Source organism: Coregonus clupeaformis, chromosome 35, assembly GCF_020615455.1.
Source record: "Coregonus clupeaformis isolate EN_2021a chromosome 35, ASM2061545v1, whole genome shotgun sequence".
NCBI lineage: Eukaryota > Metazoa > Chordata > Actinopteri > Salmoniformes > Salmonidae > Coregonus > Coregonus clupeaformis.
Window position 1 is genome coordinate 39984246 of NC_059226.1, and position 17110 is coordinate 40001355.

Sequence of the window (17110 nt, forward strand, 5' to 3'; positions counted from 1 at the left end):
ATGGAGCCTTTACTCAGTTAAGTAGGCAGTGTTTACTAGGTAGTGTTTGAACTCTTTAGCTGTAGTGCGTGTAGCCTTTACCAGGTAATGTATGAAGCTAACAGGAAGTGAACTGTGCTGGCTTGGATGTCATACTGTTCTTTTCAGCAGGGTTCCAGCAACTAAAGTAGATGCGTTATCAGGCCAGCCAAGTATAGCTTGGCTTGGCTTGGCTTTGCCCTCAGATGTTGGATCTTAATTTGATCCCCCTGTTGCAGGAGAACTTAAAACTTAAATGTAAAACTTTCTGTCATTTACACTTTCAGACTTGATTTTCCCAAAAAATTGATCAACCCCTACAAAAATGTCCATTAATTATAATCCACATAAAATTGCACATTTCCTGTTGCTGCATGATTATTTTCCTGCTGTAGCAAACTGGCTCAAATGAAGATCCTACATGTGTATAGTGTGAATCGGGGTAGTCAGGATACTGGGGTGACATGAGGTATCACTAACTCACCCGTACGAAGCTGGCGGGGAACCACCCCTCCTCCTCATCGATCTGACCCCACCACCAGTCCTTATTGGACGCGTCCAGCACCTTGATGACATCACCGGCCTTAAACGCCAACTCTCGGTCGGCCATGGTCACATGGTCCCATACTGCCTCAGCACTGACGATAGATCCTCCGCTTATCAACTGGAGAGAAGGAACAAGGGAAGGGAGGGAGGGAGAGAGAGAGAGGGGGGGAAGTGGGGATAGAGAAATGGAGGGCAGATAGGAAGGAGAGAGGGGGAGAGGTTGAGGAGAGAGAGAGAAAGAAAGAAAGAAAGAAAGAAAGAAAGAAAGAAAGAAAGAAAGAAAGAAAGAAAGAAAGAAAGAAAGAAAGAAAGAAAGAAAGAAAGAAAGAAAGAAATAAAAGGGGGAGGAGAGAGAGCGAGACAGAGAGAGAGAGAGAGAGAGAGAGAGAGAGAGAGAGAGAGAGAGAGAGAGAGAGAGAGAGAGAGAGAGAGAGAGAGAGAGAAAGGGAGAGCGAGAGAGAGAGAGATAGAGGGAGAGCGAGAGAGAGAGCGAGAGAGAGAGAGAGGGAGAGCGAGAGAGAGAGAGAGAGAGAGAGAGAGAGAGAGGGGGAGAAGGAGAGAGAGAGCGAGACAGAGAGGGAGAGAGGGAGAGAGAGAGAGGGAGAGAGAGAGTGAGACAGAGAGAGAGAGATTAAGTGATTATTCTCAATTCCACTGACACAAAAATACACACAATATCATCAAGCTACATTTTATTGAACTGCAATGAGACTACATTGAATTAACCTCTGTATTCCAGGCTATTAGGCAATTATCAGAAGCTTACAGCCAAGTGAAACACCATTAGCAACGATGTCATGTCAGCCACCTTAGGGAGGCACTGCTCACCAGCAAAGAGAACATGCCGAGGCATGAATCGCTAAAAATCACTATTGTATAAAAGTGTGGGTATTTAGTCAGTTTAGTCATAATTCCGTGCTCACACCCCCATCTAATCACATGTGAGTGAGTCTCTGTGCTTCAGACCCACACAGAGTAATGCATGTTAATACCAGCACCCAAAGCTAGGGACTAGAGTCATTAGCATCTCATCATCGCTAACACAACAACAACCAAGACACAATACAGTAGGTAGGTAACCCCACAATACAGTAGGTAGGTAACCCCACAATACAGTAGGTAGGTAACCCCACAATACAGTAGATAGGTAACCCCACAATACAGTAGGTAGGTAACCCCACAATACAGTAGGTAGGTAACCCCACAATACAGTAGGTAGGTAACCCCACAATACAGTAGGTACGTAACCCCACAATACAGTAGGTAGGTAACCCCACAATACAGTAGGTAGGTAACCCCACAATACAGTAGGTAGGTAACCCCACAATACAGTAGGTAGGTAACCCCACAATAAAGTAGGTAGGTAACCCCACCATACAGTAGGTAGGTAACCCCACAATACAGTAGGTAGGTAACCCCACAATACAGTAGATAGGTAACCCCACAATACAGTAGGTAGGTAACCCCACAATACAGTAGATAGGTAACCCCACAATACAGTAGGTAGGTAACCCCACAATACAGTAGGTAGGTAACCCCACAATACAGTAGATAGGTAACCCCACAATACAGTAGGTAGGTAACCCCACCATACAGTAGGTAGGTAACCCCACAATACAGTAGGTAGGTAACCCCACAATACAGTAGATAGGTAACCCCACAATACAATAGGTAGGTAACCCCACAATACAGTAGGTAGGTAACCCCACAATACAGTAGGTAGGTAACCCCACAATACAGTAGGTAGGTAACCCCACAATACAATAGGTAGGTAACCCCACAATACAGTAGATAGGTAACCCCACCATACAGTAGGTAGGTAACCCCACAATACAGTAGGTAGGTAACCCCACAATACAGTAGGTAGGTAACCCCACCAGCGTCAGCGCAGGCTCTGTGACTGACTGATTATAAAATGACAGAATAATTACAGCAGCGTTAATGTAATATAAACATCCAAGGACAAACGATTGCTCAGATTCTCTGTCAGACTCTCTCTCTCTGCACAAGTGTTACAGTGTGTGTGCTAACTGTTTGTGTGTGTGTGTGCGTGTGTGTGTCAGTGTTACCGTTAGGAAAATGTGGCGCACTGACATTTGACCGGCAGCATTTGAATTTACCGGACATTCTAGAAATTCACCGGACCCATATCAATTGGGTGCATAACCTGATTAGGGCGTCCACCCACCGTGCTCAGAATGACAGAAATGACATTTTGATTATGGTAATGAATCTTAACAGAACATGCAACTCGGGGACGCAACGACTTGCGTCCTTCTTACTGAATTCCGATGCACACTTTGAAGATGTTAGAATAACTGTCCACACTTACTTTTCCTCAGCCAACAAGACGAGTAATGGATCGCAATATCACTAGCCACTGGGCACACACTGGTTGAATCAACATCGTTTCCACGTTGAACCAATGTGGAATAGACGTTTACTTGACATCTGTGCCCAGTGGGTCGCCTATGTCAATCTACTATCCCTCATAGTAGAAAGGTTTACCTATTCTATTGGTCAGCTTGTCATTCTGTGCGAGAAAGAGATAGCCTATTCCAAACAGACTCTGGGACAGTTGTGGGACGATAGATCCCAAATTCATACGACCAGTAGGCCTAGGCTACATCACAAAAACTTTTAAAAACAATGAGTCTGATGCAACAAATCAGAACGTTTAGCTTAATATGTTGATTAACTATTATCTCTTCACATTATAAGCGCAGCAATGCGCACACGGCAGTAGGCTACACAAATGTTCGTTCCATAATGCAAATAGCGGGAAAACACCGTTGCCAAAAGTGCACCACACATGCTAGTGGTTTCATGTGACAGAGATGAAAATATCCGTTAGAAATTTAGAAAGAGGGGAGATCTAAAGATGCAACAACTAGCATGGGTTGCTAATATGACTAGGATTGAAGTTTGGCTACTGGACAATGAAAGAAAGTTGATTTGAAAACCAATAGAACATGAGATAAATAGGCTACTGTTTTCAATGGCATTTGGTCTTTATACAATTATTTTGTCTATGCTACTTTGAAGCAAGGTAAAACATGACTCATAATATGAAGTAAAACGTACAGGTTTCAAACACTTAAGTATATGTTTTCAAAATGCATAGTGCCTCTAGCTCATTGTAAAGTGGTGTGTGACGCACTGAAGCCCGCCTACTGTTGCCTATTGACTGGTGACTGGGAAGTGCGCTTCAATCACCAGTTGAGAAATAAAAATAGTAATATATTTTATCGTGGCCATCAAAACAGTTTTTAACATGTGATTGCATTTAGAATTGCTGCACAATGATTGGGCTTATAAAAGCACGTTTGACTCTGGCAGATTTTCCGCTCAAATATAAATATAATACATATAATACAAATATAAGCTCTGTTTCTGTATGGGTTAGATAGGCCACATAACGAGTAATGAAAATACACATGCAGACATTTTATTCCACTAAATTATGCAAATTAACCTATAGACCGATAAGCATGACTGGTCAAATGTATTTCCATCAACTGGTATTTCCATCAATGAATAGGCTAAAAAGCATTATTTTGCAATGGGATTTTTTTCCTTCTCCCGGACAATTAGTCTGTGGCAATTTTATTTATCAGCTTTTGGGTTTTTTTATTGTCCAAAACCCAGCTATTAGCGGCCAACGGAAACCCTGGTGTCTGTACGTCCTTCTTATTAAAGGAGCAGAGAAGACAGAGATGACATCGTTAGTCTGTTCTGAGTGGGAGCCACCACACACACACACACACACACACCTCCGCCACCCACCATTATCCATCACTCTTAGTAATGTCTCCATGTCACCTTGAGACAGGCACAGCCCCCAATACACACACACACACACACACACACACACACACACACACACACACACACACACACACACACACACACACACACACACACACACACACACAGTTCAACAGCAGTTTGCCTCTTAAACTCCGCCTCCAGCCACGTCTCCCCGTGGCCTGCTGGGATAGCTCAGGGAGACGAGCCAATCAGAGAAGAGCAGATAGCGGAGGGATCATGGGTAGTGACAGACAGCTGAGCCTGGAGGGATGGAACCTGGATGGAACCTGGATGGAACCTGGATGGAACCTGGATGGAACCTGGATGGAACCTGGATGGAACTCATGGAACTCCAGTCATCATTGAAACAGATGAAGATGTCTGGCTAGCATGGACGAGGTGACAAAACAAGGACACTCCAGGAACCATAAGAAACCTCAGGTTAAAGGTAACACACTAATAATAAATCAATGGTTGCCTCCCAAACTGCACCCTATATAGGCCAATAGGGCTCTGGTCAAAAGTAGTGCACCATGTAGGGAATAGGGTGCCACTTGGGACACAGGCACTAAAACCTCTCTCTCCTATACCTCTGGAACTATCAGTCTACTGTAGAGAGACAGCTCTCTCTCTATACCTCTGGAACTATCTGTCTACTGTAGAAAGACAGCTCTCTCCTATACCTCTGGAACTATCAGTCTACTGTAGAGAGACAGCTCTCTCTCTATACCTCTGGAACTATCTGTCTACTGTAGAGAGACAGCCCTCTCTCTATACCTCTGGAACTATCTGTCTACTGTAGAAAGACAGCCCTCTCTCTATACCTCTGGAACTATCTGTCTACTGTAGAGACAGCTCTCTCTCCTATACCTCTGGAACTATCAGTCTACTGTAGAGAGACAGCCCTCTCTCTATATCTCTGGAACTATCTGTCTACTGTAGAGAGACAGCCCTCTCTCTATACCTCTGGAACTATCTGTCTACTGTAGAGACAGCTCTCTCTCCTATACCTCTGGAACTATCAGTCTACTGTAGAGAGACAGCCCTCTCTCTATACCTCTGGAACTATCTGTCTACTGTAGAGAGACAGCCCTCTCTCTATACCTCTGGAACTATCTGTCTACTGTAGAGAGACAGCCCTCTCTCTATACCTCTGGAACTATCTGTCTACTGTAGAGAGACAGCCCTCTCTCTATACCTCTGGAACTATCTGTCTACTGTAGAGAGACAGCCCTCTCTCTATACCTCTGGAACTATCTGTCTACTGTAGAGCGACAGCCCTCTCTCTATACCTCTGGAACTATCTGTCTACTGTAGAGACAGCCCTCTCTCTATACCTCTGGAACTATCAGTCTACTGTAGAGACAGCCCTCTCTCTATACCTCTGGAACTATCTGTCTACTGTAGAGAGACAGCTCTCTCTTCTATACCTCTGGAACTATCCGTCTACTGTAGAGACAGCCCTCTCTCTATACCTCTGGAACTATCTGTCTACTGTAGAAAGACAGCCCTCTCCTATACCTCTGGAACTATCTGTCTACTGTAGAGAGACAGCTCTCTCTCTATACCTCTGGAACTATCTGTCTACTGTAGAGACAGCCCTCTCTCTATACCTCTGGAACTATCTGTCTACTGTAGAGACAGCTCTCTCTCTATACCTCTGGAACTATCTGTCTACTGTAGAGACAGCCCTCTCTCTATACCTCTGGAACTATCTGTCTACTGTAGAGACAGCCCTCTCTCTATACCTCTGGAACTATCTGTCTACTGTAGAGACAGCTCTCTCTCTATACCTCTGGAACTATCTGTCTACTGTAGAGACAGCTCTCTCTCTATACCTCTGGAACTATCTGTCTACTGTAGAGACAGCCCTCTCTTCTATACCCCTAGATATATATGTCTACTGCATAGCTAGACTCACAGACAGTATCACCGAAATCTATGGCGATGATGAGCTACTTGGTAACATTGCAGCAACAACATCAAAGAGAAAAGCGGATCCGCCTGCAAACCTGTATTTGGGTCACATTACCGATACATGCAGACATGTATTGGTTTAATTTGAAACAGGCAATGATGCATGTATCTGGTTCCAGGTTACACATAATAAGAACAGTGGTAAACTGCCGAGCTGAAAGGCTAATCCCCTCGCTAATACGTTCATGCACCACACCACACCACACCACAACACATCAGCATTCACCGACTGCAGCTTGCGGCCAGCAGCAGCCTCGACAGCACCACACGACTATACACACACCACACCACACACAGATACTGGAAAACCTCCTTACCATGTTTGTGGCATTAAAATGTTCAGACAGCGTATGCATGGATGTATCTAGTCAGATAATCATCCTAGTAATAATCCTTTAGGAAACAGGTATATAGGTAATGATACTTCAGAGAGAGAGAGAGAGAGAGAGAGAGAGAGAGAGAGAGAGAGAGAGAGAGAGAGAGAGAGAGAGAGAGAGAGAGAGAGAGAGAGAGAGAGAGAGAGAGAGCCAGAGATGTGGAGGAAACGAGATGGTATTCCAGAAAGAGGCTCTTCCTCTCCTCTGCGAGTGACGTACTGAGTCTGTCTCTCTCCCACCATCCTCATGCCAACCCAGTTACGCAATACACTTATGCCCAGAGTCTCCCAGCCAATCAAAGAGGCTCTGCCTGAAAACAGTGAGAAACACCCACACCTCCGACACACACAGAAGCGTGTACGTACATAAACACACTGTCGCGTACACACACCTCCGACACACACACCTCCGACACACACAGAAGCGTGTACGTACATACACACACTGTCGCGTACACACATCTCTGACACACACACCTCCAACACACACACACACATTTTGGCACTTCAGACTGCACAGCGTTTAACATAACTCAATTAGGAAACACCTGCCATGGAGAATTATTCCAAATGTGTGAACACCAGGGATGCCTGTAGGGCTCAGATTTACACTGTAACTACAGATAACACAAACATAAACACACACACACACACAAACATAAACACACACACACATACATAAACACACACACATACATAAACACACACACACATACATAAACACACACACACAAACATAAACACACACACACACAAACATAAACACACACACACACATACATAAACACACAAACATAAACACACACACACACACAAACATAAACACACACACACATACATAAACACACACACACACAAACATAAACACACACACACACATACATAAACACACACACACATATATAAACACACAAACACATACATAAACACACACACACATACATAAACACACACACACATAAATAAACACACACACACACATACATAAACACACACACACATACATAAACACACACACACACATACATAAATACTATTTCCTATTTTGTTGCATTACAACGTGTAATTTTAAATGATTTTTATTTGGATTTCATGTAATGGAGATACACAAAATAGTCAAAATTGGTGAAGTGAAATTTAAAAAATAACTTGTTTCAAAGAATTCTAAAAAATAAATAACGGAAAAGTGGTGCGTGCATATGTATTCACCCCCTTTGCTATGAAGCCCCTAAATAAGATCTGATGCAACCAATTACCTTCAGAAGTCACATAATTAGTTAAATAAAGTCCACCTATGTGCAATCTAAGTGTCACATGATCTGTCACATGATCTCAGTATATATACACCTGTTCTGAAAGGCCCCAGAGTCTGCAACACCACTAAGCAAGAGGCACCACCAAGCAAGTGGCACCATGAAGACCAAGGAGCTCTCCAAACAGGTCAGGGACAAAGTTGTGGAGAAGTACAGATCAGGGTTGGGTTATAAAAAAATATCAGAAACTTTGAACATGCCACAAAGCACCATTAAATCCATTATTAAAAAATGGAAAGAATATGGCACCACAACAAACCTGCCAAGAGAGGGCCGCCCACCAAAACTCACGGACCAGGCAAGAAGGGCATTAATCAGAGAGGCAACAAAGAGACCAAAGATAACCCTGAAGGAGCTGCAAAGCTCCACAGCGGAGATTGGAGTATCTGTCCATAAGACCACTTTAAGCCGTACACTCCACAGAGCTGGGCTTTACGGAAGAGTGGCCAGAAAAAAGCCATTGCTTAAAGAAAAAAATAAGCAAACATGTTTGGTGTTCACCAAAAGGCATGTGGGAGACTCCCCAAACATATGGAAGAAGGTACTCTGGTCAGATGAGACTAAAACTGAGCTTTTTGGCCATCAAGGAAAACACTATGTCTGGCGCAAACCCAACACCTCTCATCATCCCGAGAACACCATCCCCACAGTGAAGCATGGTGGTGGCAGCATCATGCTGTGGGGATGTTTTTCATTGGCAGGGACTGGGAAACTGGTCAGAATTGAAGGAATGATGGATGGCGCTAAATACAGGGAAATTCTTGAGAGAAACCTGTTTCAGTCTTCCAGAGATTTGAGACTGGGACGGAGGTTCACCTTCCAGCAGGACAATGACCCTAAGCATACTGCTAAAGCAACAGTCGAGTGGTTTAAGGGGAAACATTTAAATGTCTTGGAATGGCCTAGTCAAAGCCCAGACCTCAATCCAATTGAGAATCAGTGGTATGACTTAAAGATTGCTGTACACCAGCAGAACCCATCCAACTTGAAGGGCTTTATATCGGATAGGTCTAAGTCTACGGGCCTTTATATCTGATAGGTCTGAGCCTGCAGGGCTTTATATCGGATAGGTCTGAGTCTGCAGGGCTTTATATCGGATAGGTCTGAGTCTGTCAGGGCTTTATATCTGATAGGTCTGAGTCTGCAGGGCTTTATAACTGATAGGTCTGAGTCAACAGGGCTTTATATATGATAGGTCTGAGTCTGCTAGGGCTTTATATCTGATAGGTCTGAGTCTGCAGGGCTTTATATCTGATGGGTCTGAGTCTGCAGGACTTTATATCTGATAGGTCTGAGTCTGCAGGGCTTTATAACTGATAGGTCTGAATCTGCCAGGGCTTTATATCTGATAGGTCTGAGTCTGCAGGGCTTTATATCTGATAGGTCTGAGTCTGCCAGGGCTTTATATCTGATAGGTCTGAGTCTGCCAGGGCTTTATATCTGATAGGTCTGAGTCTGCAGGGCTTTATAACTGATAGGTCTGAGTCTACAGGGCCTTATATCTGATATGTCTGAGTCTGCAGGGCTTTATATCTGATGGGTCTGAGTCTGCAGGGCTTTATATCTGATAGGTCTGAGTCTGCAGGGCTTTATAACTGATAGGTCTGAGTCAACAGGGCTTTATATCTGATAGGTCTGAGTCTGCAGGGCTTTATATCTGATAGGTATGAGTCTGCCAGGGCTTTATATCTGATAGGTCTGAGTCTGCAGGGCTTTATATCTGATAGGTCTGAGTCTGCCAGGGCTTTATATCTGATAGGTCTGAGTCTGCCAGGGCTTTATATCTGATAGGTCTGAGTCTGCAGGGCTTTATATCTGATAGGTCTGAGTCTGCCAGGGCTTTATATCTGATAGGTCTGAGTCTGCCAGGGCTTTATATCTGATAGGTCTGAGTCTGCAGGGCTTTATATCTGATAGGTCTGAGTCTGCTAGGGCTTTATATCTGATAGGTCTGAGTCTGCAGGGCTTTATATCTGATATGTCTGAGTCTGCAGGGCTTTATATCTGATAGGTCTGAGTCTGCAGGGCTTTATATTTGATTGGTCTGAGTCTACAGGGCTTCATATGTGATAGGTCTGAGTCTACAGGGCTTTATATCTGATAGGTCTGAGTCTGCAGGGCTTTATATCTGATAGGTCTGAGTTCTGAGACTTCTGGGCTTTAAACACAAAATCTATAGTCTCTCATTTATTATTATTTTTTACCCTTTTTTACAAGGTAAATTGACTGAGAACACATTCTCATTTACAGCAATGACCTGGGGAATAGTTACAGGGGAGAGGAGGGGGGATGAATGAGCCAATTGGAAGCTGGGGAAGATTAGGTGGCTATGATGGCCAGATTGGGAATTCAGCCAGGACTCACATACCAAACAACATTTATAAACCTCACCTTCCATCAGATAATAAGATGTCCTCATAGTTTAGCTAAATGCCCAGATTGTATCTGTTTAAAAATGTATATGTTATACAATTCCTTGTGAATGTGTGTTGTTTAGAATAATGTCAGTTCTATGCATCTCTATTGATTCATACTGGTTTATTGTGTCTGAAATGGATTCACAGGCAGGTGTTGAGGCATAGAGTAATGGAGCATGTAAAATGGGGGAGATGTAGTTAGATAATTGTTGCATGGTTTAACATGGGGAAACTGATGTGTGTTTGTGTGTGTGTGTGTGTGTTGGAGCATTGAGGGACTCCTCTAATTGGCCCGCTATTGGTTGATAATGTCCAGTGTGAAAGATTATGTTGTGCATCATTAAAACATCTTGGACCACTATAACACATGTAGAAATCCTTCCAAATGCACCACCAGTAAATCACTATAAAATCCCTTATAGTGGGGAGATAAGGATGAATCATTGTTGCTGAATATAATACAACAGCATTATTACAGCCCGTCAAAGCGTCCCAAATAGTAGCTTCACATCCGAAATACCGTTAGAAAATCGGGGAAAAAAAAAATTTCCAGGGCAAAATCAAAGCGCACAATTCAGTACAGTTGCTCACAGAGCTACATAATACAACATGGAGAGAAGGGGAGAGCGGGCAGGCATGGCGGATAAAACACGGCCTTCAGAGGAAATATGGTGAATTCTCTACAATCACCAGGGAAACATCGCAGAGCGTTACCCGCACAACCACGCCCACCAAAACACCATCAGCTACACACCGCCGGATACGACGTTATTCATTTCACTGTGTGGCCATGTTGAAGATGCGAGAGCGGGACCCACATCGAGAACTGGGCCTCGAGCGCCGGTCCGGTTAGCGCGTATCGAGGATGAACATTAACAGAACGTTCACAAGCACCAGAACCGTGATCACCGTGAACACAACAAACGTCTGGACATCCAAGGCCATGGTGCAATGCTGCAAGGCGAGAGGGATGCCGCTGCTGCAGTGTCTGTGTGCTCCTTGTCGGGATGACTGGAGGCGCGTGATGCTGCTCTGTTCTGGTCTAGACCGGGACATGTTTGAATTTAACGGTCCAGATAGCATCCACCATTTGGCTACAGATTGAAAAGAAAAAGACAGGGGAAAAACCGGCCTCCCAGGCTACGCTTCTTGTCTTCACCCTACACGCGCTATTGCAGCTCATCATAGACGAACTGATGCATCCTCATCCTCACCATCATCATCCTCATCAACATCGGTCAGCACCGATTATTCTCCTCGATCACCGGGTGTTCAGCTGTTTCTCCCCCTGAACCGACACTGTCAGGATTCAAACCAGCTGACACTCAACAACACACAAGAGTATTGTCTGTCTGTCTGTCTGTCTGTCTGTCTGTCTGTCTGTTTGCGGCCTGCGCGCGGGCTGCTGAGCCTTCTGCTTGTCTTGGACGGGAGAGATGGAACAGAGAGAGAGTGGCTGTGAAGCAGCAAGAGCTCGAGAGGCGGTCCTGCCAGAATACTGATCAGCGTTCAGCCACGAGGCTAACAGTATCACCGACCACGGAGGAAAGGAGGGGGGGGACAATGCTCTACCCTCAAAAAACAATATTTACCTCTGAGTGAGGCCAAACCCAACCATAACCCTATTCAAACAAAAACCAAACCACAAACCATATCCTATCCACCTCACCTCTTAAATATATTTGTATAATATTACCTTGCTCTATGAATGGGCCTATCATTCCCAACCTTTATTATCCTCAACCTGTGATTAATTAATGTCAGATTTAATTAAAGGTGTTATTTCCCCCTGAAATGACCATTGCACCTGTCAGCATTTTCCTGCCATATTCTTACAGTAGGCCTAATCAATCTGACTCTATGGGTCTATGGGTGATCTAAGTGACAGTATAATTTATATCAGCCATTATGTCCTCCGCACATTGTATGACTATAAGACTGTAAACAATGACAAACACAGCCCTATAACACCATAGATAGACTCTATAAAGAATGACAAACACAGCCCTATAACACCATAGATAGACTCTATAAAGAATGGCAAACACAGCCCTATAACACACGAGATAGACTCTATAAAGAATGACAAACACAGCCCTATAACACGCAAGATAGACTCTATAAAAATGACAAACACAGTGCTATAACACCATATACAGTGGGGAGAACAAGTATTTGATACACTGCCGATTTTGCAGGTTTTCCTACTTACAAAGCATGTAGAGGTCTGTAATTTTTAGCATAGGTACACTTCAACTGTCAGACGGAATCTAAAACAAAAATACAGAAAATCACATTGATGATTTTTTAAGTAATTAATTTGCATTTTATTGCATGACATAAGTATTTGATCACCTACCAACCATTAAGAATTCCGTCTCTCACAGACCTGTTAGTTTTTCTTTAAGAAGCCCTCCTGTTCTCCACTCATTACCTGTATTAACTGCACCTGTTTGAACTCGTTGTCTGTATAAAATACACCTGTCCACACACTCAATCAAAGAGACTCCAACCTATTCACAATGGCCAAGAACAGAGAGCTGTGTAAGGACATCAGGGATAAAATTGAAGACCTGCACAAGGCTGGGATGGGCTACAGGACAATAGGCAAGCAGCTTGGTGAGACGGCAACAACTGTTGGCACAATTATTAGAAAATTGAAGAAGTTCAAGATGACGGTCAATCATCCTCGGTCTGGGGCTCCATGCAAGATCTCACCTCGTGGGGCATCAATGATCATGAGGAAGGTGAGGGATCAGCCCAGAACTACATGGCAGGACCTGGTCAATGACCTGAAGAGAGCTGGGACCACAGTCTCAAAGAACACCATTAGTAACACACTACGCGTCATGGATTAAAAATCCTGCAGCGCACGCAAGGTCCCCCTGCCCCAAGCCAGCGCATGTCCAGGCCCGTCTGAAGTTTGCCAATGACCATCTGGATGATCCAGAGGAGGAATGGGAGAAGGTCATGTGGTCTGGATGAGACAAAAATAGAGCTTTTTGGTCTAAACTCCACTCGCCGTGTTTGGAGGAAGAAGAAGGATGAGTACAACCCCAAGAACACCATCCCAACCGTGAAGCATGGAGGTGGAAACATCATTCTTTGGGGGATGCTTTTCTGCAAAGGGGACAGGACGACTGCACCGTATTGAGGGGAGGATGGATGGGGCCATGTATCGCGAGATCTTGGCCAACAACCTCCTTCCCTCAGTAAGAGCATTGAAGATGGATCGTGGATGGGTCTTCCAGCATGACAACGACCGAAACACACAGCCAGGGCAACTAAGGAGTGGCTCCGTAAGAAGCATCTCAAGGTCCTGGAGTGGCCTAGCCAGTCTCCAGACCTGAACCCAATAGAACATCTTTGGAGGGAGCTGAAAGTCCATATTGCCCAGCGACAGCCCCGGAAACCGAAGGATCTGGAGAAGGTCTGTATGGAGGAGTGGGCCAAAAATCCCTGCTGCAGTGTGTGCAAACCTGGTCAAGACCTACAGGAAACGTATGATCTCTGTAATTGCAAACAAAGGTTTCTGTACCAAATATTAAGTTCTGCTTTTCTGATGTATCAAATACTTATGTCATGCAATAAAATGCAAATGAATTACTTAAAAATCATACAATGTGATTTTCTAGATTTTTGTTTTAGATTCCGTCTCTCACAGTTGAAGTGTACCTATGATAAAAATTACAGACCTCTACATGCTTTGTAAGTAGTACATGCTTTGTAAGTAGGAAAACCTGCAACATCGGCAGTGTATCAAATACTTGTTCTCCCCACTGTATATACTCTATAAAGAATGACAAACATAGCCCTATAACACCCTAGATATACTCTATAAAGAATGACAAACATAGCCCTATAACACCCTAGATATACTCTATAAAGAATGACAAACACAGCCCTATAACACACGAGATACACTCTATAAACAATGACAAACACAGCCCTATAACACACGAGATACACTCTATAAACAATGACAAACACAGCCCTATAACACACGATATAGACTCTATAAAGAATGACAAACACAGCCGTATAACACCATACATAGACTCTATAAAGAATGACAAACACAGCCCTATAACACACGAGATAGACTCTATAAAGAATGACAAACACAGCCCTATAACACCATATATAGAGTCTATAAAGAATGACAAACACAGCCCTATAACACCATATATAGAGTCTATAAAGAATGACAAACACAGCCCTATAACACCATAGATAGACTCTATAAAGAATGACAAACACAGCCACATAACACCATAGATAGACTCTATGAAGAATTACAAACATAGCCCTATAACACCCTAGATATACTCTATAAAGAATGACAAACACAGCCCTATAACACACGAGATAGAGTCGATAAAGAATGACAAACACAGCCGTATAACACACGAGATAGACTCTATAAAGAATGACAAACACAGCCCTACAACACACGAGATAGACTCTATAAAGAATGACAAACACAGTTCTATAACACCATAGATATTGTATTGAAGACCACGCCTCTGCCCACTACACCTGTTCCCACACCTGTTGTCACTCCCAAATCACCACTCCTCAACCTTTTTCTCACTCCTCACCTTGCCATTTAACCACCTTCTCTCTCCTGAACACAGCAAATCCTTTGATGGTGGCATTTTCTCTTTCCCTCCCTGTTGTGATATAATCACTAAGTACGTTGTTGTTATATTACATGTTTATATGGAAGTGCTTCCAGTTCCTCTAGTCTATTGCTAAACATGCTTCCAGTTCCTCTAGTCTATTGCTAAACATGCTTCCAGTTCCTCTAGTCTATTGCTAAACATGCTTCCAGTTCCTCTAGTCTATTGCTAAACATGCTTCCAGTTCCTCTAGTCAATTGCAAAACATGCTTCCAGTTCCTCTAGTCCATTGCTAAACATGCTTCCAGTTCCTCTAGTCTATTGCTAAACATGGTTCCAGTTCCTCTAGTCTATTGCTAAACATGCTTCCAGTTCCTCTAGTCAATTGCTAAACATGCTTCCAGTTCCTCTAGTCTATTGCTAAACATGCTTCCAGTTCCTCTAGCTCTATTGCTAAACATGCTTCCAGTTCCTCTAGTCAATTGCAAAAACATGCTTCCAGTTCCTCTAGTCTATTTGCTAAACATGCTTCCAGTTCCTCTAGTCTATTGCTAAACATGCTTCCAGTTCCTCTAGTCTATTGCTTAACATGCTTCCAGTTCCTCTAGTCAATTGCTAAACATGCTTCCAGTTCCTCTAGTCTATTGCTAAACATGCTTCCAGTTCCTCTAGTCTATTGCTAAACATGCTTCCAGTTCCTCTAGTCTATTGCTAAACATGCTTCCAGTTCCTCTAGTCTATTGCTAAACATGCTTCCAGTTCCTCTAGTCTATTGCTTAACATGCTTCCAGTTCCTCTAGTCTATTGCTAAACATGCTTCCAGTTCCTCTAGTCTATTGCTTAACATGCTTCCAGTTCCTCTAGTCTATTGCTAAACATGCTTCCAGTTCCTCTAGTCTATTGCTAAACATGCTTCCAGTTCCTCTAGTCTATTGCTTAACATGCTTCCAGTTCCTCTAGTCTATTGCTAAACATGCTTCCAGTTCCTCTAGTCTATTGCTTAACATGCTTCCAGTTCCTCTAGTCTATTGCTAAACATGCTTCCAGTTCCTCTAGTCTATTGCTTAACATGCTTCCAGTTCCTCTAGTCTATTGCTAAACATGCTTCCAGTTCCTCTAGTCTATTGCTTAACATGCTTCCAGTTCCTCTAGTCTATTGCTAAACATGCTTCCAGTTCCTCTAGTCTATTGCTAAACATGCTTCCAGTTCCTCTAGTCTATTGCTTAACATGCTTCCAGTTCCTCTAGTCTATTGCTAAACATGCTTCCAGTTCCTCTAGTCTGTACACCTGTTTGATGCAATTCATGCTCTCAGTTGGTATGCCATGTGCTCCCTTTGTTCTAGTTAATGTTTGGCAGTTTTCTAAGTTTATTACATAACACTGTTAAGCCCATTTCCCTCCTGTTTATTCACCAGGTACTGCTTGTTCATTTATGCACTTTTATGTTGATTTACCCCTGATATGTATGTCCCTCCTAGATCAACACATCCTTCCTAACCCTTCCTACAAGCCAAAACAAATACAGGAGCAAATTCTACCCCCTCTGTTTGCCTTTGCTGTGTGTGAAATAAATTGGATAATTGTACCATCTCCTCATTTCATTCTGACCAATGCCCCAGGGTGGCAGCCACAGTCCTGAACCGAACTTACAGTCCACCCTTCGTTTTAGATAGATTTCTATAAAGAATAGCAAACACAGTCATATTACACCATACATTCTTTAACCCAATGAGCCCCACCGTAACGCTGGTGCGTGTTTGACTTCTAACCCCTTTTAAACATTGTGTGTTTAAGCTACATACTTCTGGGTTGTACCGTTGGATGAATCTATCTCTTGCATCCGTAAATACCAACCATTAATCTGCTTTGCTTTGCTCTGTGACACTCACAAGCTACACGAGCCGTTAGAAAGGGTTATTCTAAATAGAAAGATCACAGGAAATCCCAGGTCATAGTATCTATAATACTGAGTCGTTAGAAGGTAAGGGGTTCTTCTAAATAGAAGATCATAGGAAATCCCAGGACATAG

At 43.3% G+C, this 17110-nt stretch overlaps 1 protein-coding gene across 4 annotated transcripts in view; it reads right to left on the reverse strand.

Annotated features, from left to right (window-relative positions):
- The window catches only part of LOC121539616, an 89831-nt gene that overhangs the window by 17148 nt on the left and 55573 nt on the right, over nt 1–17110 (reverse strand). For all 4 annotated transcript variants that reach the window (XM_045211093.1, XM_045211095.1, XM_045211094.1 and 1 more), the window contains exon 6: nt 503–682. In XM_045211093.1, coding sequence (XP_045067028.1) covers nt 503–682 — 180 coding nt within the window. The remainder of the gene's footprint in view (nt 1–502; nt 683–17110) is intronic.